This window comes from Hemitrygon akajei, chromosome 5 (genome assembly GCF_048418815.1).
Source record: "Hemitrygon akajei chromosome 5, sHemAka1.3, whole genome shotgun sequence".
NCBI classification, from domain to species: domain Eukaryota; kingdom Metazoa; phylum Chordata; class Chondrichthyes; order Myliobatiformes; family Dasyatidae; genus Hemitrygon; species Hemitrygon akajei.
The window spans coordinates 148,729,480-148,755,117 of record NC_133128.1 but is presented as its reverse complement, the minus strand read 5'-3'; the positions used below and the strand labels follow the sequence as shown (position 1 = coordinate 148,755,117).

General features: G+C 40.0%; 1 protein-coding gene across 2 annotated transcripts in view; it reads right to left on the bottom strand.

Annotated features, from left to right (window-relative positions):
• LOC140728297 (parathyroid hormone 2 receptor-like) overlaps positions 1-25,638 on the bottom strand; it is a 146,858-nt gene that overhangs the window by 68,436 nt on the left and 52,784 nt on the right. For both annotated transcript variants that reach the window (XM_073046826.1, XM_073046827.1), the window contains one exon: positions 12,005-12,188. In XM_073046826.1, coding sequence (XP_072902927.1) covers positions 12,005-12,188 — 184 coding nt within the window. The remainder of the gene's footprint in view (positions 1-12,004; positions 12,189-25,638) is intronic.

Here is a 25,638-nt window from a genome sequence, read left to right as displayed (position 1 = left end):
TCAGATTGAATTTGGAGTTAGTTAAAAGGTTGGCATAATATCATGGGACAAAGAGCTTGTACAATGCCATACTGTTGTATGTTCTAAATACAAGTATTTGAAGCTTTCAACAATGAAGAGGTAAAAGTCTTTCAATTTCTTCCTCTGCAATTGCAGGAGTGTAAGAATGCCATAAGAATTAAATTAGGTCCAGTGCAGATGGAAGTAAAGCACCCTTGGAAGAACACACTCTTCTGAGAGTTGAAATGAGAGAACAGGGAAGACATGTCGAGTTGTCGTATGATGTTGGAGGAGTCAGCAATTACAATGCATGCTCTTGTTGAATGTGGATAGAAGGCAAGGACATAGCCAACTCTTCCTAAAGTGCAGAATAAGGAACAGGTGAAGACTCTGTCAACATTGGAGGAGTAAAAACTACAAATGAGGAAAAAGTGAAGATCAGATATAGTGTATGGAAGATTACATTGACAATATAGATTACATAAAGATAGAGAGCTGGGAAAATGGAATTGAATCCTTTGGGAAGCAAACTGGGAGGAGGTAGGTTGCTGTTAGATTCCACGGGTTTTTATTGGAAACTGGTGGAAAATCTATATTATGTAATAAACTGTTTCTCTGCAAATATTTTTCTTACCTCTAACTTTGCTCTACTTCTCTTTCCACAAACTATATTCCGAGGTCCCTCAGAATCAGACTCTGCTTCAAAATGGACATTATGAGTTCATTAACACAATCTCAGCTCAGTGCCACCGAAAACAAAAAGCCAATCAAGCCTGTAATAACATGTGCTTAAATTATGGCGAATGTGCCTTTCACTTAACTGTCTCTGTCACAAGTCTGTTTACTTCTGTGTAAATTAACACAACATGTAAGGCTTGAAACACAGAACTTTACATTTAGCTTTGTGTAAGAATATGGTTCCTCAGTTAATTTACAGAGTCAATGAATGAAACAGACTCTTTGGCTAATCAAGTCTGCACTGGTGACCATCAGCTACATTTTCATGCTGATACCATTTCCAATACATCTCATTAATTACCATTCATTCACACATTGGGGCAATCGACAGTGACCAATTAACCTACTGATCTGTCTGCTCTTTGGTATGCAGGAGAAACCAGAGCATCAAAGGAAACCTATGCAGTCACAGGTGTTACGTACCCATGACACGTGACAGTGGTACCCTTGTCACGTGACTGGGGTTGAAGTTATACTGGACTTGAGATAATGGTCTTGTGATGGTGGAGTGATGTCATTTTCCCGCCAGTAGAGGTCATGTGACAGGTTTTTTTTACAGGGTATAAAAGGAAGACCCACCCTGTCAGGTGGGGCAGTTCGTGGCGGAATTTGCCAAGATGACTTTATGTCCCTGCGTGATTTAATGTGATGACGCAGTTTAGTTGAAAAATGAAGTTTTATATAATGCCTAAAGTTTAAAAGGTCATCGCCAGCGGTTTCTTTGCTGGTGGAGAGTGAAGATAAGAATTTGGAAGATAGAAATCGAGGAGAATCGATTTTCGACGGTGGATTGGTCTCGACCTTATTTGATCCTCATTCGGAAGGATTTCGTTGACTGTTCTCGTGTTAATCTCCACTGGGATAGCGGGAGATTGAGGGCAGAGTGTGGAAGAAAGGTCAGTGTTTTTTTAAGCCGTTATATTTTATAAAATTCTTCGTGGGAAAGTTCGACGCCGGGGAATCGAAGGACATCGACATGGAAGAGAATTCAAATCGTTTTAAAAAGTCTCTCCTTTTAAATGGACTGTGAGCTTTTGAACTTTCGGCATACCGCTTTAAAGAACTGTTTACTTTCTGCATACCGCTTTAAAGAACTGTTTTTTTTTCAATACCGTTTTAAGAACTGTTTGAACTGCAGCGCTATTAAGAACTGAGTCTGCCGCACAGCAGCTGAATTCCAGTTGAGCTAATGTTTGTTTACTTTTGGGGGGTTGGTTTTCAGTGTTTAATAAAGGTGTTATTTGTTATGAAAACCCTTGCCTAACTCATCTATATTTATTGTTGCCTGAATACGTAACATAGGGAAAATGTGAACTCTCTTCCCGTAATTTTGGTCCTTTTGATCTCTTAACCAAAAGCACAGTGACATCAACAGTCCCTGCTTACCTTTGTCCTTGTTCTGGGATGGAAGACTACCTTTTAGCTTGCCACTATAAAGGAGTGGTTTTAGTTAATGGCCCTTTTGGATGAGCATTTATTGTTTTTTCCTTTAATTCTGCACGGCTCTTAAAAAAGATCAGTGAACAGGTCATCCACTTCAGTGTCTTTCCCTCTGCACTAGGGCCATAACTGCACACTTCTGTCAGCAAGATTCAACTAACCAAAATGGGGCTAGCAGAGAGAGAGAGCAGCTGATCTCAGCCCTGAACTTCATCGGGCAGGTAGGAGAAAAGCTAAAGTCAGTAGAGGCTGGGTTGACAGACGAAGCTTGTGCAATGTGACAACTACTCGCAGACTGGCAAGCCCCATCCAATCCTAAGTTCTTTGGTCAGATGGAGGAGAAGTTAAAGTCAATGGAGTCAGGGTTGGCAGAAATGGCTCCGCAGTGCAACAATTGCTTTCCGAGTGACAAGCCCAGTCCGCACATGAAGAACAGGGTTCAGCACTCACAGCGACAATTCAGCAACGTGCCACAGTGATCCAGAATCAAGGAGCAGCTATTATTGCTCCCACTACCGCGGTCCAGCAGGTCAGTACTGTCAGCCTGAATAATACCGTTGCTGTTGCAATTCAGCCCAGATAGCATCTCCCACATCTTCCTCTGTATAGGTCTCATCAGCCTCAGCCACTTATGCCCTGATACCCTTAACAGTTTCTGGATCGGAATCACGTACTGCTCCACAAGGCAGCTACTCCGGTGAGTCCAATGGTTGCAGGAACTTTAATACCCAGTATGAGTTGACTTTCCAAGTCCAGTCAGGTGATGATGCACATGGACTGTTTTTACATGGTGAATCTCTTAGATGAACCCCATTCAGCCTGTTCAACGCATTACACAAACAATGTTCTCCTGCAGCCCAGTCCTTCCAACAGGGTGCAGTTGAGCACAAAAGAATGTTTGATCTTCCAGCCCACCGACTCATGGACCGCGCACAGGGAAAAGGACAGTGAGGGACTATGCAGTAAAGTTCCACATACTTGTGGTTGAGACGAGGTGGAATGATAGATCCCTCAAAACTGCTTTCCAGTGTGGGCTCAGCGCTGGGGTTCAGAATGAGATCGCAGTGTGTGACGAACAGGACAACCTAGATGACCTGATAAATCTGGCCATTCGAATTGACAACCGGGCAACTGAACGATACAAAGAAAGAATGCCTCGAGTTTCAAATGTTTAGATCCGCCTTTTCCCTCATCTGCCAGTACCCAATCCATGGAGGAGTCTATGTAGGTGGGGTGCATGCACCTATCTTGGGAGGAACGAGATTGGCGCAGGAGAACAGGTTCCTGCCTCTACTGTGGTGATCAAAGACATTTCTGGGATACCCATCAGCAGGAAGGGGAATTCTGATGGATCAGTTCTTCCTGCAAGCCACTTCCCCTAATCACATAATGCTCCAGCTTCCATGTCGTGGGGTGTCCCAGACCAATGAGCTTCAGGCGTTTATTGACTCTGGGGCAGCCAGGAAACTCTTGGATATCTTACTGGCTCAAAGATGGGAAGTTGTGACTGAGCAATTGAGAGAGAATATCGATGTCAAGGCTCTGGATGGTTGGCCTCTGAGAACTGGTGAGATCCACCTTTCTGTAAAATCTCTCCAACGTGTGCTAGACGGCAATCATAAGGAACAGCTCTCTTCTATCTTGTTGATTCGCCTAAACTGCCACTTGTGCTTGGCCTTCCCTGGCTATCTCAACACAACCCATGAATCAACTGGTCTGTAAAGGCACTCAAAGAGTGAGGACCGGCATGTCTGTATATCTGTCTGAGTCCAAATTAAGCCCCTGTCAGTGGAACACCTCCTGTGCCACTGCTAGTGTGGACCTGGCTTGTGTTCTGGTGAATATCCTGACATCCTTGAGATCTTCAGTAAGCATTCCACCTCATTGCCTTCACATCGGCCATACAACTATGCCGTTGACCTCTTACCTGGTATTAGTCCTCCTCGGAGTTGGCTCTTTTCCCTCTCTCATCCTGAAATGGTGGCCATGGAACAGTACATCAAAGAGGCATTAGCCTTAGGATTTATTCATCCACCAACCTCACTAGCAGGGCTGGCTTCTTTTTTGTGAGCAAGAAGGATGGCATAGATTATTGCCCACTAAACAGCATAATACTGAAGAACTGTTACCCTCTTCTCCTGCTTGCCTTTGCATTTGAACATTTCCAAAGAGCAACCATATTCTCCAAGACATATCTGCACAATGCTTACAACCTGGTTTCTATCCAAGAAGGGGACAACTGGGGACAATACCCCCACTGGCCACCATGAGTACCTCATGATGCCTTTTGTTTTGGCCAATGCTCCCACTAAAGCATTCATCAAGAAGACCTCTGCAGGATTCTTTTGGACAAATGAAGCATTCTTGATAACTAAGGCAATGCCTCGCCACTGCCTTGGTCTGCAATACCCAGACCCATCACGTCTATTCATCGTCAAGATGGCTGCATCAGATGTCTGTGATAACCGGCTGCACTCTTGTGCCTTCATTCCCTGTCTCTTGACTCCTGCCGAGTGCAATAATGATGCTGGAAACCAAGAACTTCTGGTTATCAAGGAGGCTCTGGAACCATGGCGACTCTGGCTGGAGGAAGCAGAGCACCACTTTCTGGTATTGTCGAACCACAAGAACCTCTCCTACATTCGGGACGCCAAGTCACTCACCTACTGCCAAGCCCATTGGGCTCCCTTTTTCACTGGGTTTTATTTCACCCTCACCTTCAATCCTGGCAGCAAGGACACTGGGACCGATGTTCTCTCCCATCAGTTTAACTCCTCTGAAGACAATGCCAATCCAGAGCTCATTCCTCCTCACTCAGTCATTGCTCATTCTTTTGGGGTATAGAGGCAAAGGTGAGTGCTGCCCAACAGTTGGATCCAGCCCCACGGGGGGACCTCTCACGCTTGCTCCTGCCACCGTGCACCCCAGAGCATTGAAATGGGGTCACTCTTCCCATCTGGTTGGCCATCCGGGAATTCAACAGAGCCTGCAATTTATAAAGAGATGATTCTGGTGGTCGTCTAAGTTCCAGGAAGCCCACAACTTCATCTCTGCCTGCCCTGCTTTTGGACAGAATAAGATGTCACGTCAACACAATACAGGTCTGCTCTGCCCACTGCGTGTGCCTCACCACCCCTTGTCTCTCACCTCTTGGTGGATTTCATCACTGGTCTGCCCCTGTCAGTTGGAAACACGTCAAGTTCAAGTTCAATTATCATTCACCCATGCACGAATATAGCCAAATGACACAGTACTCCTCTGGGGCCAAGATGTAAAACATATTACCAACAGCACATGGCACACAGCACATTGTATAAACAGCACATATGGTTATGATTTCAGAAAAAATACATAGCCCAAGTTCAAGAGTGGCATGACTGTAGATTGTCCAGGTCCAGCTTGTTCTTCACGGAGTGAACACTGGAGGGCAGCAGTGATGGGAGGAAACGCTACCATTCTGGTGGTTATCGACTGGTACTCCAAAGCTGCTCACTTCAATGCTCTCCCTAAGCTCCTGTCAGTTCATGAGACTGTCTCCCTCATGGTTCAGCATGTGTTCAGGCGGCATTGCTTTCTTCAGGACATACGTAGTGTCTGATCAAGGACCATACTTCACATCCCATTTTTGGAAAGCTTTCTGTCCCCTTTTGGGAGCTACAGCCAGCCTCTTGCCAGGTTTCCACTCCCGATCTAATGGCCAGCCTGAGAGAGTGAATCAGGAGCTGCAGACAACCCTGCACTGCCTTCCAATCCCATGACCTGGAGCTCCCAAATGGTTTGGGCAGAGATTTCCTACAATAACCTCCAGTCGTCCTCCACTGGCTTCTCCCCCTTTGAATGCCAGAAGGGATTCGAGCTACTGTTCTTCCTTAGCCAAGAGGGATTTCCCGCTATTGAACAGTTGGTCCAATGCTACAAGTGCATGTGGAGATGGGTCAGGGCTTCTCTACTACACACTTACTGTAGAAACAATATGTCCGATTGACTCCACTGTTAGGTGATGGCTCTCAATCCAGGGAGTCTGGATGGCATCTAGAGATCTTCCTTTGGACATTGGCCCCATGCTACATGGGACCAATTGTGGTGGAGAAGTCTATGAACAAGTTCTTGTGTAGATTGCACCTACCATCACCAATGAAGATCCACTCAATGTTCCATGCTTCCCAGCTCAAGCTAGTGACTTCCTCCTAACCTTGCTCCAGTCACCCACCCCTCCCCATCCTCCCTGCTTAGTGGATGCATCTCTGGTCCTGGCATCTCAATTGGTGCAGGGCACGGTCCAGTATCTTGTGGATTGGGAGGGGTATGGCCGAGGAACATTCTTGGGTCCAGGCACATGACATCCTGGACGTCTGTCACCTGGGGCTTCCAGTAGGCACAGATCTCCGGCACCTCGGGAGCTGTGCCTATGGAGGGGGAGACCTGTCACAAATGGGGACTCTGTTGTGGAGTCTGGGCACTCTCACAGGTGGGCTATGGAACAGGGTCAGCATTATGCTTGTGAGTATGTATGTTCCAGTTAATTAGTGTCAGGGTAGCTTCCAACCTAATGGCATGAACATCGATTTCTCAAACTTCGGTAATGCCATAAAATTACACCAATGAGGGGGTGAATCGAGGAACCACTTTCACATACAAAGGGTGGTAAAAATTTGGAACTCTTTTTAAATTGCAATTGAGGTTGGGTCAAACACTAATGTTAATTTTGAGAATGAAAAGATTCCAGTCAGAGAGCACTTCAGTCTATCTAATCCATGCCAGCCTGGTCTTTCACCCTGTGTAAACTACCTGCACCCGCCAAAAGTCCTCCATGCTTCTGTCATCCATGTACCTATCCACAATTTTCTTAACTGTTACAATTGAACTTGTGCATACCATTTTTGTTTGCGGCTCGTTCCACAATCGCACCACTCTTTGAGTGAAGAAGCTACCTCTCAGATTCCCCTTGAATATTTCACCTTTTGCCCTGAACCTATGACCCACAATCTCTTGCTCAAATCTCCCCCAACCTGAGGGGGAAAAGCCTGCATACATCTACCCTATCTATGCGCCTCAGAACTTTGTATGCTATAGTGTATTACCCCTCATTCTTCTACACTTCAGTGAGACTTAACCAAATGTAACATGAGGCAGGAGAAAATAGTAGGGGAATTGGATGGTTCACATTTTGGATCATGATCAACATCAGGACTCTGTTTCTGCCTCCACAAATGCTGCTTGATTTATTAGATTCTTCCAGCAATTTGTTTTATGCTCCAGATTCCAGCATCTGCAGCCTTTTGTGTCTCTGAACACATTAAGTACCGGAAATTTTTAGCTAGTCATGCAGCATCTGTGGTGATAAAAGCAGAGTTAATGTTACAGATTAGCGACCATTCATCAGAATTTGCCTCACACTTCCAAAACCTTCTGTTATTACACAAACAAAATGCTGGAGGAACTCAGCGGACTAGGCAGCATTCCAGCATCTGCAGATTTTCTTGTGTTTGACCTTCTGTTATTATTTCAGATGTTGAATATTGGTAGGTTTTTTCCAAGTAACAGGGGCAAAAGAGACAGGTCAAAAAAGCAGCTGTGATCTCATTGAGGGCATGAAGGACTTAATCCTGACCTAATCCTGTGCCGTCATGACAAGCTTTTTGTCACCGATCTTTTTGGTGATTGCTCAACATATAGCATGTCTTGGGCATCTGAAACTTGGCGGAGCCAATCCCTCTCCAGGCTTTTGGAGCCGGCTGGATTCGAACTTAGGAGCCTTCGCTCCCAAGTCTGGCACTGATGCCACTACGCCACCAGCCAGCCCATATATATGTAAATAAGTAGAGCAAAAAAAAGGAAAGAAGTACTGAGGTAGTGTTCACGGGTTCATTATCCATTCAGAAATCTGATGGTGGAGGGAAAGAAGTTGTTCCTGAAACATTGAATTGAGTATGTACCTTCTAGCTCCTGAATCTCCTCCATAGTGGTATCAATGAGACGAGGGCATGTGGGTCCTTAATAATGAATGCCACCTTTTTGAGGCATCGCCTTTTGAAGGTGTCATGGATGCTGGGGAATCTGCTGTCTATAATGGAGCTGGCTGAGTTTACAACTTTCTACGGCTTTTTCTGATCCTGTGCAGTGGCCTCTCTATACTACACTGTGATGCAACCAGTTAGAAATCTCTCTATGGTACATCTGTAGAAATTTGCAAGTGTCTTTAGTCGCATACCGGTTCTCCTCAAAATCCTAATGGAATATAGATGTTGTGATGCCTTCCTTGTAATTGCTTCAATATGTTGGACCCAGGATAGATCTCCAGAGATGTTGACACACAGCAAGTTGAAACTGCTCTCACTTTCCACTGCTGATCCTTCAATGAGGATCATTGAGTGTGCTCCCTCGACTTCCCCTTCCTGAAGTCCACAATCAATTCCTTGGCCTTGCTGCAACACCACACAATCTACTTCAATCCTTTATGCCTCCAAATCACCATTCAAAATTCTGCCTACAATAGTTGTGCCATTGGCAGATTTATAGATCCCATTTGAGATGTGCCTAACCATACAATCGTGGGCATAGAGAGAGTAGAGCAGTGACCTAAGCTGGCATCCTTGAGATGCACCAGTGTTGACAGTCGGTGAGTTGGACATGTTATTTCTGATCTCCGCAGACTGTGGTCTCCCAGTGAGGAAGTCAAGGACCCAGATGCAGAGGGAGGTACAGAGCCCAGGTTTTGAAATTGTCTGCATCCCAGTGGATTTCATTTACATGCAACTTTTCCCACAATCTGCCAAAATCACATAGTAATTATGTAAATCAGCAAGCAGAGGAAAATAAACATTTTAAGAATACTTTACCATTCTTTTGAGATTAGTGCTAGTTCTTAACTATATTGGCAAGAATCAGACCCTTTTGTTGTGAAGTATCATTTCAAATGGCCAGGTTATATGCAAATTCTTCAACAGAACAGCAATACACACTCAGTGGCCAATATATTAGGTACAGGTAGTCCCTGAGTTATGTATGTCTGACTTACGAACAACTCGTACTTACGAACCGAGGAAGGAAAACGCCGTCCGCCATTTTAAGTTGGATTGTGATGCCGTCCGCCATTTTAATTCGGATCGCGATGCCTTCCACCATTTTAAATCGTTGACGTTGATACTGTGTTGAGTGTGTAACTTTATATTTGGCTTAAATTTTTCTTAGCAAAATTCACCCTGACCACCCCCCACCTCAGCCTTTTCAGGTTGCCTGGTGGCGCAGTGAGATCAGTGCCAGGCTGGAGAACAGAGGTTCCCAAGTTCGATCCAGTGACAAACCGCTCCCGAGCATGCCAGGTTGATGTTGATCCAGTGACTCCCGTACCATCTGTGTTGGGTTGATGTCGAGCTCGCAACTCGACCTCGTAAAAAAAAAACACTGCCACTTCCTGTTTAAATTCCCACACGGAATATTGAGGAGGATCAAATACCCAAACCCAGCACAGCCCCCACTTGTCCCATTTAACCTGTCTCAGTGCGGTGGAATTTAGGACCTGGGGAATTCAGTGTGGTGATCCTTAGGACCCAGTGGACCTCGGGAGCCTGTGGAGGTCAGGACCCACTGCCCACAGTGTTTCTGTTCCATTGAAGGGAAGAGATCGCAATTGAAAATAAAGTGGAAATAATAAAGCGTTTGGAAAGAGGTGAAACGTCATCGGTCATTGGGAAAGCATTAGGCTACAGTCGGTCAACAATCGGAACAATTTTAAAGGATAAAGTGAGAATAATGGAGCATGTGAAAGGCTCTGCCCCGATGAAAGCTACAATGATTACTAAGCAGCGCAGTGGTTTAATTATTGGAATACATACATTTCTTAAGTATTTTATATGCATAGAAAGGTAAAATACATACTCTATACTAAGACAAATGTTTGACTAACTGACGCTAAATAATATCAGATGTACTTGTTCCAACTTACGTACAAATCCGACTTGAAGACGGACTCAGGAACTGAACTCGTTCGTAACCTGGGGACGGCCTGTACAACTTATACTTAAAAAAGTGGCCACTGAATGTATATTCGTGGTCTTCTGCTGCAATAACCCATCCACTTCAAGGTTAAACATGATATACTTTCAGAGATATGCTTCTGCACATCACTGCTATAATCAGATTCAGAGTCAGATTCAGATTCAGTTTATTGTCATTTAGAAACCACAAGTGCAATGCAGTTAAAAAATGAGACAACGTTCTCCGGAATGATATTTCAAAAACAGACAAACACAACAAAACAGACCACACAAGAAAAACCACATAACATTTGGTAATCCCCAATCCAGAGTCCGGAGAGGCTGTTGCATATCAATATCATGCTACCATCTTAGCACGTTCCCCGGAAAGGAACTCCATACCCATCAGACAAAACAAGACTACCCAGACACACCAAGTCAAGAGACCAGCACTACCACCCAACAAACCAAAAACCTACACAAAACCACATAGTTATAGTTAACACTTAGTTGCAACAGTGCAGAGAATACCATAATTGATAAGACTGACAACAATCACATAATTATAACATTTAGTTACAACACTGCAGACAATACCATAATTGATAAAAGACTAACTGAGAAAATCCACATAATTTAACATATAGTTCGAACAGAGCAAAGCAATACTGTAATCTGATAAAGAGCAGACCATGGCACGGTAAAAAAAAGTCTCAAAGTCCCGACAGCCCATCGTCTCACGCAGATGGTAGAAGGAAGAAAAACTCTTCCTGCCATGAACCTCCAGCGCCGCTACCTTGCCGATACAGCCCCTGGAAGAACCCGACCACAGCCAACTCTGAGTCCGTCCGAAAACTTCGAGCCTCCGACCAGCCCTCCGACACCGAGCACCGAGCACTTTGACCCCAGCCCCGGCTGCCAAGCAACAGGCAAAGCCGAGGATTTGGGGCCTTCCTCCCAGAGATTTTCCAATCGCACTGTAGCAGCGGCAGCGAAACAGGCATTTCAAAAGTTTCACCAGATGTTCCTTCGTGCTTCACCCATTCGTCTCCATCAAATCAGGATTGTACATGGCATCCTACTTGACAGATTACAGATATTCATTCCGAAGTGGCCGCTGCGCGCTGCTGCGTCACACCGCCATCTTAGTCATAATAAGGCCTGGTTATATGAGTTACTGTTGCCCTTCTGTCAGCTCGAACCAATGTGGATATTCTCCTCTGACCTCTCTCATTATAAAGGTGTTTTCACCCATAGAACGGCCAGCCAGTGGCACAATGGCATCAGCGCCAGACTCCGGAGCGAAGGTTCCCAAGTTCGAATCCAAGTCTGGCCTCCCCCCGAGCATGCTTTCCATCCGTGCCGAGTTGAGCATCGAACTAGCCACTCGGCCTCGTAAAAAAAAAGTGTTGAGTCAGGAGCGTTCATATCATGACTCGGTTAATTCAAAAGGAGACCAATCCTGACACCACACGTCAGACAAGAATGGCTGACTGTCTGGTGTGACATGCTAAAAAAAAACACCATAGAACTGCTGCTCACTGGAAAATTTTTTGGGTTTTTTTTTGCACTATTCTCTGTAAACCATAGAGATAATTGACTGTGAAATCTTAAGAGATCAGCAGTTTCTGTGATTCTCCAACAACCCCATCTGGCACCAAAGTCAAAGTCACTTAGATCACATTTCTTTCCCATTCTGATATTTGGTCTGAACAACAATCGAACCTCTTAACCACATCTGCAACCTTTTTATGCTTTGTTGCTACCACATGATTGGTTAGTTGGATATTTGTATTAACAACCAGATGTACAGGTGTACTTACTAGAGTGGCCATTGAGTTTATACTCACATTATAGGACTTGTCTGTTGTAGCAACAATAGTCATAGCTTTTACATCGTCCACAGAAGGAGAGTCATAAGTTTCTCCAAGATGTGAAAAGAAAGAATGGTCTTTGATGAAAACGCTGATGGCTCTGAGCATGAAGGAGGCAAACAGGTGCATGTGGATATAATTCCTGGTGCAATGGAGTCTTCTAGTAAGGTAAAAGACAGTAGTTAATATGAGGTACTTTATAATCAGTGTACTTCAGCTTGAATAACTAAACTATTGCATGGATGTACGTCCACAATGCTTTACAAGGTTATTTTTCAACCAAGGTCATTTTCCAGCAGGCTCCAGGAATCACGAGTACTTCATTAGTGTGCATCATTAGAGTACGAATATGAATTTCTATTGATCTATATGAGGGATGGTCAACCACTGGCACATGCTCCAAAAGTGGCGCATTGGATGTTTAGAAGTGGCGCATTGCACCCCAGAGATAATAAAAAAGTAAGCTTACTCATGCAAAAAGTATAACCAAAAATCAATTTGTAGGAAAAAAATCTACAACAGGAATTCAAGTAGCTTAGAGCTAGAAATGGGATTTACTGAGAATAAATCTAAAACAGCGATTATTTTTAGCGATTTTATTATTTCATGCACATCTTTTGGCGAATGTTATCTTCTTTCACATTAATCTATTTTCAATTTTAAAAATGTTCAATGAGTCAAACTAGGAAAGTAGGACTTTTATTCTGCAGTCATTTCATAACTGTTCAATACACATTTGATCAACCAACACACACAAAATGCTGGTGGAACACAGCAGGCCAGGCAGCGTCAGGACAAAGTGTCTCGGCCCAAAACGTCAACAGTGCTTCTCCTTATGGATGCTGCCTGGCCTGCTGTGTTCCAGCAGCATTTTGTGTGTGTTGGTTGAATTTCCAGCATCTGCAGATTTCCTGGTGTTTGCTCTTTAAATAAATGTTTGATATTTGTTTGATGCTAAGGCGCCAGGCATCTGCACCAGCAGGTTTTTGCCAGTCAGTTTACAATTGACACTCATGCAGTACGGAGTTGTGCTTTGTTCGTCCTTTGTGAACATTTGCAGTTTTGTACTTTTTTGAAAATTGAGCCTTGTTTTTACATTCAGTTACCCATCACAGTGCAAAAGAAAATGAGCAAAAGAAAAGCAGAAAGTGATAGTAAGCGTGAATTCAATGAACAGTGGGAAAATGAGTTCTTATTTATAGCGGGTCTGTCAGGAAAACCATTGTGCATTGTTTGTGAAAACACTTTCTCACATAATAGAAGACATGAGCTTAATAGACACTATAAAACACAACATCAGACTGAAATAGAAGGAAAGCTGAAGCAAATGCTTGGGTCTGAGTTATGGAAAGAATATGTGATTAAGAAAAAGGAAGAAATCAAAAGAAGACAAAATATATTTGTTATAAGTCTCATTAAGGTAAATAATGTCTATCTTGTTTTATATTAAATCAATATATCATGTAAAATGCTAAATATGACTATATTAACATATTTTTACAAGAATTGAATGGAGGTACAAGAGTTGTATGGCACATCTGAACTCGTGCGTGAAAAAATTGACGCATGGAATGTAAAAGGTTGGCCACTCCTGATTTATACCAATTGCATGCCAATATTCTGAAGAAGTGCATGTTTCACAATTTAATAGTTGCACATACAAGAACTAAAATAGCCATGAAACTTGTTGGTGTTGTTGTGGCATCAGTTGTCAAATTTTGAAACACATCCATTGGTTCTTTCAGAAATGTGTGTTTCAGTATGAATCCAAGTCAGGAGCCGGTGCTGCACGGGTTGGACACATGAACCAGGAGCAGGAGTAGGCTACTCAGCTTCTTAAACCTGGGGAGACTTCAGGTGGCTGTAATGGAGCAGGTTGCACTAGCTATGTGCTCCGAAATTATTTGCTTACTTTGCTGTTTAAACCTATCTCGGTGAGAGCACCATGAGTAGAAAGTTGTCAAAAAAAGAGACTACTTTAGAGACTTCGACTGAAATGATTCAACAAATGTCAGAGAAACTTGAAAAAGTGGATAAACTGGATGACTTGGAATCCAAGTTTGATTTGCTACAGAATTCCTTCGACCTGGTTAAATCTGAACTGAAAACGCTTAATCGGAAACTTGGAAGTATACAGCAGACTGTGAATAACCACGAAATTCATATTAAGCTACACGAAGAATCTCTGCCGGTGTTGCAGAAGGATATCGAAGGTTTCAAGAAAATTTCTAAGGAACAACTTTAAAAATACGACACGTTACTGAAGAAACTTACAGATTTGGAGACCGGGAACCGAAGGTCCAATATCAGAATTCTAGAGCTTCCTGAAAAACTGGAGGGTAATCAACCTATCGATTTTTGTGCTCAAATGCTGAAAGATTTATTCCCTGATATATTATCGGAACTACCAAAATTTGAGCGCGTTCACCGAGTTACCCCCCCTAATTGGGATCCTGCCAAACCTCGCTCTATTATCATTCGCTTTTATGACTATCAGATTAAATAACAGATCCTTCGTGAATCAAGGAAGAAACGTATATTACAATTTCGTGATCAACAGTTTCGGATCGTTCAAAATCATTCACTGGAAGTTCTAAGAGCTAGACAGGCTTTTAAAGAGGTCATGTCTGATCTTTTTAAGCTTGGCTGTCACCTTTCTCTCAGAGATCCGTGTAAACTCAAGGTTACTACTTCTGATAATAAGGTTTCTTGGTTTATGAAGCCTGAAGAAGCTAAAAAACTTTTACAAAGTCTCCATCCTTAAATTCAACTTTGAGTTGTTTTATGTTAAATGTTTTAATTTCAGGTGTTCAATCAAGTAATTGGTGTTTTGTTGATAACAAGGTTTCTTGGTTTTACGAAGTCTTGATCACTTGTTTGACTAAGTAACTGGCGCCTTGTTATCTTTCAAACTATGCAAAACATGCAGGCAGACTGCATCCATTTTCTCTTTTGCTGTTTTTCGCAGCTCTTTTTAAACAACACATTATATTCTCTCAGTGTTATGTAGAAAGCTATCTAAACCGCTTCCCTTTTTAATTATCTATTTGTTTCTTTACTCTTTTTTTGCACCCGCGAGTATATGTTGTTTTACTTACTGATTTTCCATATTTGATTTTCCTTATCTGTCTTTCCTTTTTTACTGAGACTAATACTTATATTTTCCCATGGTTTTTTTTATCGTAATTAGCAAACTTATTTACTTTGATTTTTTTTTGTAAATATATATTTACAATCATTTATTCAGCACAGCTATACATATATATTTTCTGGAGCCACCGGAGTTTTGGGTTGGGAACGTTAGAAATAGTCTTCAGCCTCCCTTGGCTGATTTCTCTCTTTGGGGGGAGGGAAGGGGGAAATGGGTTCTTCTATAAAGCTGATTGGATGTTTTTACTGTTTTACTTATTCACTATCTACGTGTCTGTGATTACCTTTTATACATTACTAAGGATACTTGATGGATTCTTTTATTAATATACTCAGTTTTAATGTGAAAGGTCTAAATAACTCTGTTAAACGAAATAAGATTTTCTCTTATATCCGGAAACTTAAAACTCATATAATCTTTCTCCAAGAAACCTATATTCGTAAAGATGATATTTCACGTTCCTTCAAAGGATGGAAGGTATACATTTTCATTCACCCTCTCAATCTAGATCGAGAGGCGTCTCTATCCTGTTTGATCAGAATTTATCCTTTATTCAACATAATGTAATTTCTGATACAAATGGGCGCTTTGTTATTGTTTCGGGTAGTCTTGGGAATAAACTAATCATATTTGTGAATGTATACGCTCCAAATACAGATGACTCCTTGTTCTTTGAACGTCTTTTCTCTTTTCTGCCTGATTTGAATCGGTATTCCTTAGTGATGGGTGGAGATTTTAATTTTTGGCTTGACCCTATATTAGACCGCTCTTCAAGTAAAACCCCTGTCACTAATAAATCAGTCTTAGTTTTTAAATCTTTTTTATCTCAATGTGGTATTCTTGACCTGTGGCGTTTTTTACACCCCCAAGAAAAGGAATATTCATATTTCTCTCAGGTTCATCATATGTACTCTCGGATTGATTTTTTTTAATAAATAGAAACTTGCTTCCACTGGTACAATCCTGTGATTATAAGGAGATTGCTTTGTCTGATCATGCACCTGTGCTTCTGGCTTTAAGATTACCTGTTTACTCTGTACCAAATAGAAGTTGGCGTTTTAACTTATCATTGTTATCTGATAAAAAATTTCTAAAGTTTTTGGAAAACCATATTACTTTTTTCTTCAAAGAAAATTTTAAAGGAGATACTGCTGGTAATATAGACTGGGATACTTTTAAAGCATATATTCATGGAGAAATTATCTCTTACTCTACCTATATAAAGAAAAAAGCTGACAAAGAAAGGTCTGACCTAGCAGCGATATTAAAAGATCTTGATCGAAAGTATGCCCTATCTCTAGATCCAAGTATATATAATAAGCGTATTGAAATCCAATCCAAGTATAATCTTCTGCTGACTTACCCAATTGAACAACAACTGTTGAGTGATAAAACTCAATTTTACATTCACAGGGATAGAACTGGTAGTTTATTAGCCAATCGCTTAAAATCTTTTACAGTTAATCGTCAAATCACAGAAATTTTTAAAGATAATGGAACTAAGACATCCGACCATTCTGAAATTAACAACGTATTTAAAGACTTTTACCTTAAGTTGTATCAATCTGACTCTTCTTCAGATGAACGTATATGAATGATTTTTTCAGTAATATCAACATTCCTACATTGTCTGCTGATAGTCTAACACAGTTAGATCAGCCTAGTTCCAATGAAGAAGTGGCTGAGGCTATATGTGCTTTACATTCTGGTAAGACCCCAGGACCTGATGGCTTTCCTGGGGAGTTTTATAAAACTTTCACTACGTTACTTACACCTTATTTATCCTCTGTTTAATCAGAGTCCTTTAAATCAGGTAAACTCCCTCAATCTTTTTATGAAGCTTTTATTTCTCTTATTCTTTAAAAAAAATCCAGCTGAATGTTCTTCATACAGACCGATTTCTTTATTAAATGTTGATGCAAAAATTTTAGCCAAAATCTTAGCTCGAAGACTTGAAAATATTCTACCATCTATTATATCACATGACCAGACAGGATTTATTTAAAATCGTTACTCACATTTTAATATACATCGGTTATTGAATGTGATATATTCACCATCCAAAAAAATATCAGAGTGCATATTATCCTTAGATGCAGAAAACGCCTTTGACAGGATTGAGTGGAATTATCTTTTTATGACCTTAGAAAAGTTTAATTTTGGGCCTAATTTTATTCGTTGGGTTAAATTAATCTACTTGTCTCCTACCGCTCAGGTTATTACTAACTACCAAATTTCTAAGCCCTTTAAATTACAGCGGGGAACTAGACAAGGATGTCGTCTTAGTCCTTTACTTTTTGCTTTAGCAAGAGAACCCTTAGCAATAGCACTTCAAGAATCTAAGGACATTTCTGGTATACTAAGGGAAGGTATGTCTCATAAAATTTCATTATATGCTGATGATATTTTACTTTTTATCTCTAACACTGAGACTTCTTTACCTTTGGTTCTTTCTTTAATCTCCCAGTTGAGTTCTTTTTCAGGATATAAGCTGAACCTACATAAAAGTGAGCTATTTCCTTTAAATGACCTAATGTCATCAAATGCCAAATTTCCGTTCAAAGTTGTTACAAGTCAATTTACATATTTAGGTGTAACAATTACTAAAAACTTCAAGAATTTATTCAAAGAAAACTTAAACCCCTTATTGAATTATGTGAAAAAGACGCTTTCTAAATGGTCCCCTCTTTCTTTATCTCTAATTGGCCGAATTAATTCGATTAAAATGATGATTCTTCCTAAATTTTTATATCTTTTTCAGGCCTTACCTATTTTTATTCCTAAGACGTACTTTGATTCTTTAGATTCAATTTTAACCTCTTATATTTGGAATAATAAACAAGCTTGTTTAAGTAAAGTTTACTTACAAAGAAATAAAGAGATGGGTGGACTCAATTTTAGGTCATAAAATTTTAAGCCCTACCCAATTTTAGGTTTTACTACTGGGCTGCCAATATAAGGAATATTACTTTCTGGTCCTATTATATTTATCGTAAAGATTGCCCATCATGGGTCTCCTTAGAAGTTAATTCTGTAAAAAATTCCTCTATTGTCTCTCTTCTTGGATCATACTTTTCTTTTTCAGCAAACAAAACAACAGATAACATCAAGTCAAGCAAACTGTAAGGATCTGGTCTCAATTTAGAAAATTTTTTGGTTTAGCGAATTTTTCATTATCATCTCCCATTCTCCTTAATTATTTTTTTATCCCTTCCATGACTGATAAAGTCTTTAAAGATTGGGATGAATTAGGTATTAAGTGTTTTTGGGGCCTGTTTATCTCAGGATCTCTTGCTTCATTTGACCAATTGTCAAATAAATTTGCACTCCCAAAATCACATTTTTACAGATACCTTCAAATTAGAGATTTTCTACATTTCCAATTAGCTACTTTTCCTATAGGTCCTGGTAAAAATTTACTGGACGATCTTTTAAATTTAAAACCTTTTGTTAATGGTTCTATTACTGGTATCTATAACTTGTTGATTGATTCTAGACTTTTTAGATAAAATAAAAAAAGCTTGGGAGGATGACCTAAATTGTCAGATTTCTGAAGATAGATGGAATAAAATTCTTAAAGGGGTTAATAAATCATCTTTCTGTGCTCGTCATTCTCTTCTACAATTTAAAGTGGTTCATAGAGCTTACATTTCTAAACAGAAGCTCTCCAGTTTTTACCCGAATGTTTCTCCACTTTGTAATAAATGCAACTCTGCTGATGCCTCTTTAATTCATATGTTTTGGTTTTGCCCTACAATTGAAAAGTTTTGGCAGGAAGTATTTCATACTTTCTCTCAACTTTTTAGGGTCCAATTTGGCCCAAATCCCCTTACTGCCTTGTTTGGTATTATTACAAATGAAGATATAACTTTAAATACTCCTAACCTACAGGTTTTAGTTTTTACCTCCCTTTTAGCAAGAAGAGCAATCTTGCTTAAATGGAAGGAGTCTACCCCTCCTACACATCTTCAATGGCTAAGTGATATTATGTCGTATTTAAATTTAGAAAAGATCCGCTGCTCAGTCTTAAATTCGAAACAATCTTTTTTATGATATTTGGGGACCTTTCCTAAATTACTTTTCCAATTTATAAAGTTTAACAGTGCACAGACTTTTATGTATATTTTTATCTTCTTTTCTTAAGTGAATATGTTTTTTTTTCTAATTATCCATTGTCATCCATCAGCTTTTTTCTTTGGTAGTTGGTAGGGGGTTGACTTTTTTTATATATATTAAAAATTTCTTCTATGATGTATGACCTATCTTTAAATTTTTGATTACAGAGTGGTATACCTTTATGTGTTATGCTATAACATTTTGATCAATTTTATTACAATATATTAATGTACACAAGTTATGTTGAGATGTATCAATGTGTTGCACTCTGTAAATCTTTTTTTTCTTCTGAAATAAAAATATTGTAAAAAGAAAAAGCTTTTTAAACCTGTTCTGACATTTAATAAGATCAAAGTGATCTGAGTTCCCAATTTTGCAATCCTTCCCACGGTAACTTAACAATCCTGATTATCTATCTAAACCTTAAAATATTCAAAGGTACTGCTTTCACTTCCCTTTGAAGAAGAAAGTGCCACAGATTCACAGACTTCTGGGAAGAAAAAAAAGTCACATCATCTCTGAACTAAATAAGCCACTACTTATTTTTTAAATAATGCCCTCTAGTTATAAGTTCTCCCTGAACCGAAAACATTCTTGCCACATTCACTTTGACAAGACTGTCATGTATCAACCACATTACCACTCACACTGTGTTACTCAGCCTGTCCAGCCTTTGTCCTCAGCTGACGTCTGGTAAGCCTTCCCAGACTGCTTTCAATAAAATAACATCTTTTTTTTTGAATAGGTAGACCAATATTTTTCAAAATTACAACCAATGCATTGTATAAGTAGACATAACCCTACCACTTTACTTGCTGTTCTTATGAATCATACACTAGAACACACAGATCCATCTGCATTTCAGAGCACTGTATTCTCTTAACATTTAGCTAATGACATTCGTTTCTATCTTTCATGCCAAAGAAAAATTTCAAAACACATCCATCAGTTCTTTCAGAAATACGTGCTTCAGAATGAGTACTGTGTTTGACAAGGTCAAGAGCTGGTGCTGCAATGTAGCAGCGCAGGTTGGACACAAGAGCCAGGAGCAGGAGCAGGAGTAGGCCACTCAGCCTCTTAAGCTTGTTCGGACATTTAAGAAGATCAAAATGACCTAACTGAGATCCCAGCTTTGCAATGCTTCCCATGGTAACTTCTACACACATTATACTTCATCTAGTTGTATGTAGCTTCTACTCCTCTTCCCACTGCCATATTGACCTGTTTGCCTTTGACTTTCTCCACTGCTGCTGTGAGACCAAATGCAAACTAGAAAAACAGCACCTCATATTCCACTTGGGTAGTCTTCAGACCAATGACACAAACACTGAATTTTCCAATTTCAAATAACTTCATCCCATGTAACATCATTCTCCCCTCCCCTTCACCTTTTTCTTCTCTCTTCCATATGCTGACCATCTATTCTTTACACGCACAGTCCTGATTCAGGGTCTTGTCCTGGGCATTCATCACCTCCTCTGCCTCTACAGATTTTCCCTGATTCACTAAGTTCCTCCAGCAGGTTGCTTTTTGCTCCAGTTGCTGCAGTCCCTTGTGTGTCTTTATACTCCAATCCATTTACTCAAACAACTTGCATCTCTTGGTGACCTCCTCATGGCTTTGTTTCCCACCTATCATTGTATTTGTAGTAAATTTAGTAACCATTCCTTTATCCAAGTTATACACAATATTTTAAAACCCCAGCTCCACCCTCCACTCTATCCTCTCAAACATCACCAAACACAATTGTGCCTGTGTTACCAAATACCGGAGTTCTGGAATTCCCTTTCTAGGATCTGCCTCTCCAATCCTGTCTGCTCTTTTAAGATGCTCTTTAAGACCAAAATCTTTTATTAAAGTTTGGGTTGACTGTTCTAGTATCATGTTACATATCCCCTTTAAAGAGCTTTCTCCATCCTTCATCACATCCCTTTGTTTTGAAGTTCTTTCCTCCTTTCTAAAATATTTAGTGACGGTCAACATGGCTTTGTATGGAGCAGGTCATACCTTACAAACTTGACTGAGTTTTTTGCTAAGGTGACAAAGCAACTTGATCAGAGTTAAGGCAATAGACGTTACTTACATCAACATCTAATGTGTTTGATAAGGCTAATTCAGAAGATGAAGACGTGTGGAATCCAACGTGAGCTGCAAGTCTGCATTCAGAAATGGCTAGCCCATAGAAGACAGATAAAAGCAGTGAAAGGTCATTGGTCAGAACCAATAATGTTCTGCAAGGATCAGGTGCTAGGACCTCTGTTGTTTGTGAAATATATCAATGTATTGGAAGAAAGTGTAGATGGGTAGATTAACATGTTTGTAGATGACACTAAGATAGGTGGAGTTGCGGACTTTGTCAAATGTCTTGCTGAAGTCCATGTAGTCACCATTCACTGCCTTGCCTTCATCAACTTTCCTCGTACCTTCCTCAAAAAACTTTCCAAGTTAGACTTGACCTACCACACACAAAGCCACACTAACTATCCGTTATCAGAGCATATCTTCCAAATACTCACATATCTGGTCCCAAAGAAAACCTTCAGATAACCTTTTCACTATTGATGTCAGGAATACAATTTCCTGGTTTATTCTTAGAGCCTTCTTTTAAAAGAGTGGGACAACATTAGCCATCCTTCAATCTTCCAGTACCTCACCTGTCGCTAAGCATGATTTTAATATCTCTGCTTGGGCTCAGCAATTTCTGCACTTGCCTCCTACAGGGGCCAAGGGAGTACCTTGTCAAACCCTGGGGATTTATCCACCCTAATTTGCTTCAAGAAAGCACACAGCTCATCCTCGGTATAGGGTCCATGACTTCGCTGCTGCTTTGCCTCACTTCTATAGACTCTAATCCATTTCCCAAGTAAATATAGATACAAAAAAAATTGAGATCTCCCCATTTCTTTTAGCTCCACACATAGATTATCCTTCTGATCTTCTATAGGACCAATTTTGTCCCTTACAATCCTTTGGCTCTTAACATATCTGCAGAATCCATTAGGATTCTCCTTCACCTTGTCTGCTAGGGCAACCTCATACCTTCTCTTAGCTCTCCTGATTTCTTTCTTAAATGTTCTCTTGCATTTCTTCACTCAAGTACCTCATTTGTTCCTGCCTGCCTATATCTGCTGTGCACTTCCTTCTTTTCCCCCTCTTAAACAGGGCCTCAATATTTCTTGAAAACCAAGCATCCCTAAATCTGTTATCTGTACCTTTTTATTCTGACACGCACATACAAGTTTTGTACTCTGAAAATTGTACTCTTGAAGCCTTCCCACTTACCACATACTCCTTTGCCAGAAAACAACCTGTCCCATTCACAGTTGCCAGATCCATTCTGATAGCATCAAAATGGTTTTTCACCAATTTACGATTCTCAACCCAAGGACCAGACCTATCCTTTTCCATAATTACCTTGAGACTAATGGCATTGTGATCAGGAGATGTAAAGTGTTCCCCTACACCAACTTTTGTCACCGGCCCTACATCTTTCCCTAATAGGAGATCAAGTATTGCAGTCTCTCTCATTGGGAATTCTATGTATTGATTAAGAAAACTTCCCTGAACACATTTAACAAATTCTATCTCATCTAGTTCTTTTACGGTATGAGAGTCCCAGTCAATATGTCAGAAGTTAAAATCACTTACTATAACAACATCATGTTTCTCACAACAGTCTATGATCTCTCTACAAATTTGTTCCTCTAAACCTCAAACTGTTGGGAGATCTATAATATAACCCCATTAACATGGTCACACCTTTCTTATTCTTCAGTTCCACCCATAATGCCTCAGTGGACCAGTTTTCCAGTCTGTCCTGACTAGTAACATCCCCCCTCTCCCTTTAATCCATCCCATTCCATTGCATCTATAACAACGGAACCATGGAATATTGAGCGGCTAGTCCTGCCTCTCCTGCAACTAAGTCTCACTAATGGCTATATCATAATTCCATGTATTGATCCATGCCCTCAGCTCATCTGTCTTTCCTACAATACTTCTTGCATTGAAATGTTTAGTATAAATTGGCATCAAGATCCACAGAACAGAAGGTGGCATGGTAGCATAATGGTTAGCACAACACTTTACAGTACAGGTGACCTGGGTTCATTTCCTTCAGTTGCCTGTCAGGAGTCTGTACGTTCTCCCCGTGAATGTGTGGGTTTCCTCTGGGCTCCAGTTTCCTCCCTCAGTCTGGTTGGTAGGTTAATTGTTTTTTGTAAATTGTCTCATGATTAGGCTTGGATTAAATAGGGGAACTGCTGAGCAGTGCAGCTCAAAGGGCCAGAAGGGCCTACTTTGTGCTGCATCTCAATAAATAAACAAACAAACAAACAAATATCATGGGCCTTGCAGAGGAAACCTTTCACACTTAAAAAGATAGGTTGAGCAGCATTTGTGAGGGAAATGGAGCTGTTGAGGTTTCACATCACTTTGTTTCTTTGAACCTATGAACAGTCCTTCCTTCCTATCATACACATTTATTTACAATTCATTTTAAATCCTAGCAATTATGGAGTACTTAGTCTATTTAATGACAATGGCTTTAACCTATTGTTTTAGTGTTATCGTTTGATCATTGAAAGCTATGGTGGTGAATCACAACTGTTCCTTTCTTCTTTTTCAATCTTTCTACTGATTTTTTAAAAAAGTGTGTATACAAACAGGAGGGGAATATCTCTGGTACTTATGTCAATAGCAATACATACAGAAGGTAAACTAAACAATATCAGAATCACATATAAAAGAAATGAGAAAAAGAAACACTATTCTAAACAGAAAAAAAGGACTGGGCAGTCCATCCTGAGAGAAAAACCAGGAGAGAGAGACTCTCTGATCAAATCCAAGGTTCTGAAAAAATAGCTGGAAGAGAATCAGTACAAACATCAGATCATATGAAAATATTGAATAAAAGGTCGCCAGATTTCTTCAAATTTAAAGGATGTATCCAATATCCGACTTCTTATTTTCTCTAGACTTAAACAGGACGTGATAGAGGAAAGCCAATAAAAGGCAGTAGGAGGGTTAGGGTCCTTCCATTTAAGTAAAATGGCTTTCCTAGCCAATAAGGTTACAGCCAATACAGTTGTTCCTGTAATTTATAGATAGCTGACATGGTTCACAATCCTTAGAGTGTCCTTATTTTTTTATCATTGTTGCCCTAATCTAATTCTCAGTTCCTTCATACTGGGTCAATATTGAAGTGACATAAACATGGTGAAGTTAATTTAATTTGCAAGATCAAGATCTTAATAATGTGCAAAGTCGTTGACGGGTTTGGTGAAGTGTACTCCTGATCAAATATATCTTAATAATTCTCTGATCTGTAAATGTTTTATTTATAGAGTTTTTACTATAACACTGCTGATTCTTTAACTTGTGTGTTGCATTTACAAATTTACTTAGCACACCAGTCTGAAATGTGCATAATACATTTCAGCAAGCCTCTTCAAATGAAAGAAAATCTGTTTAATAAAACATTTCTAGGAACATGACCCTTTAGTAAATTAAGGAACTGTTGTATATAGTAAGAGTTTATACAAAGAGTGAGATCTGTCCCTTACCAAGAATAATTATATTCTAATGTTTCTTCAAATACAATACTTGATTCTGCATTATACAGTACTTGCATTGCTCCAGAACATAATCTGTCTTTCTGCTACAGTTGTGACTTGGCTAAAAGCCAGGATTATACATTGGTATAGGGATACTTCTAATATCTGCTAAATTACAGCAATCCAGTGGGAGAAATTACGAGAAATTTTGGGACCGGCAGACATATAAAATAATATAAATAATGTAATCCAAGAAGGATTGATGAGAGGCTATTTGAAAATACATCAGATATTTAACGGCAATTCTAGTGACTCAGTTAATTTACTAGAGCATTGGGAAAATCAAGAAAAATCTACTGAAAGTGTTTGATTTGTTGCTCTCCCATAATTAGCTTCAGCAGGCTGAGCTGGCCAGGGATATGCTATGCAAATGCTTGTTGTTATTTGGTGACACATTTGACAGAAGTATTTGTACATAGATGAAGTCAGAAAGGATTCAAGCATTACTGTTGGTGCACAATAATGACTGATAAGATGCTACCCAGAAAAACGGGCATTTAATTTTGAAGAATTTAGTAATATAGTTTTTCAATGATTCTATTGCATTTGTTCTACTGTGAATGCCTGCAAGAAAATGAATCTCAGGGTGACATATATATATATACTTCGATACATTTTATTTGAACTTTGATTTAAAATCAGTCACCGCTGTCAGGATGGGAGAATATGAAATTTAAAACTTGCAATATTACTGATTGTATTACCATCAGGAACTTAAGCCCTGCTAA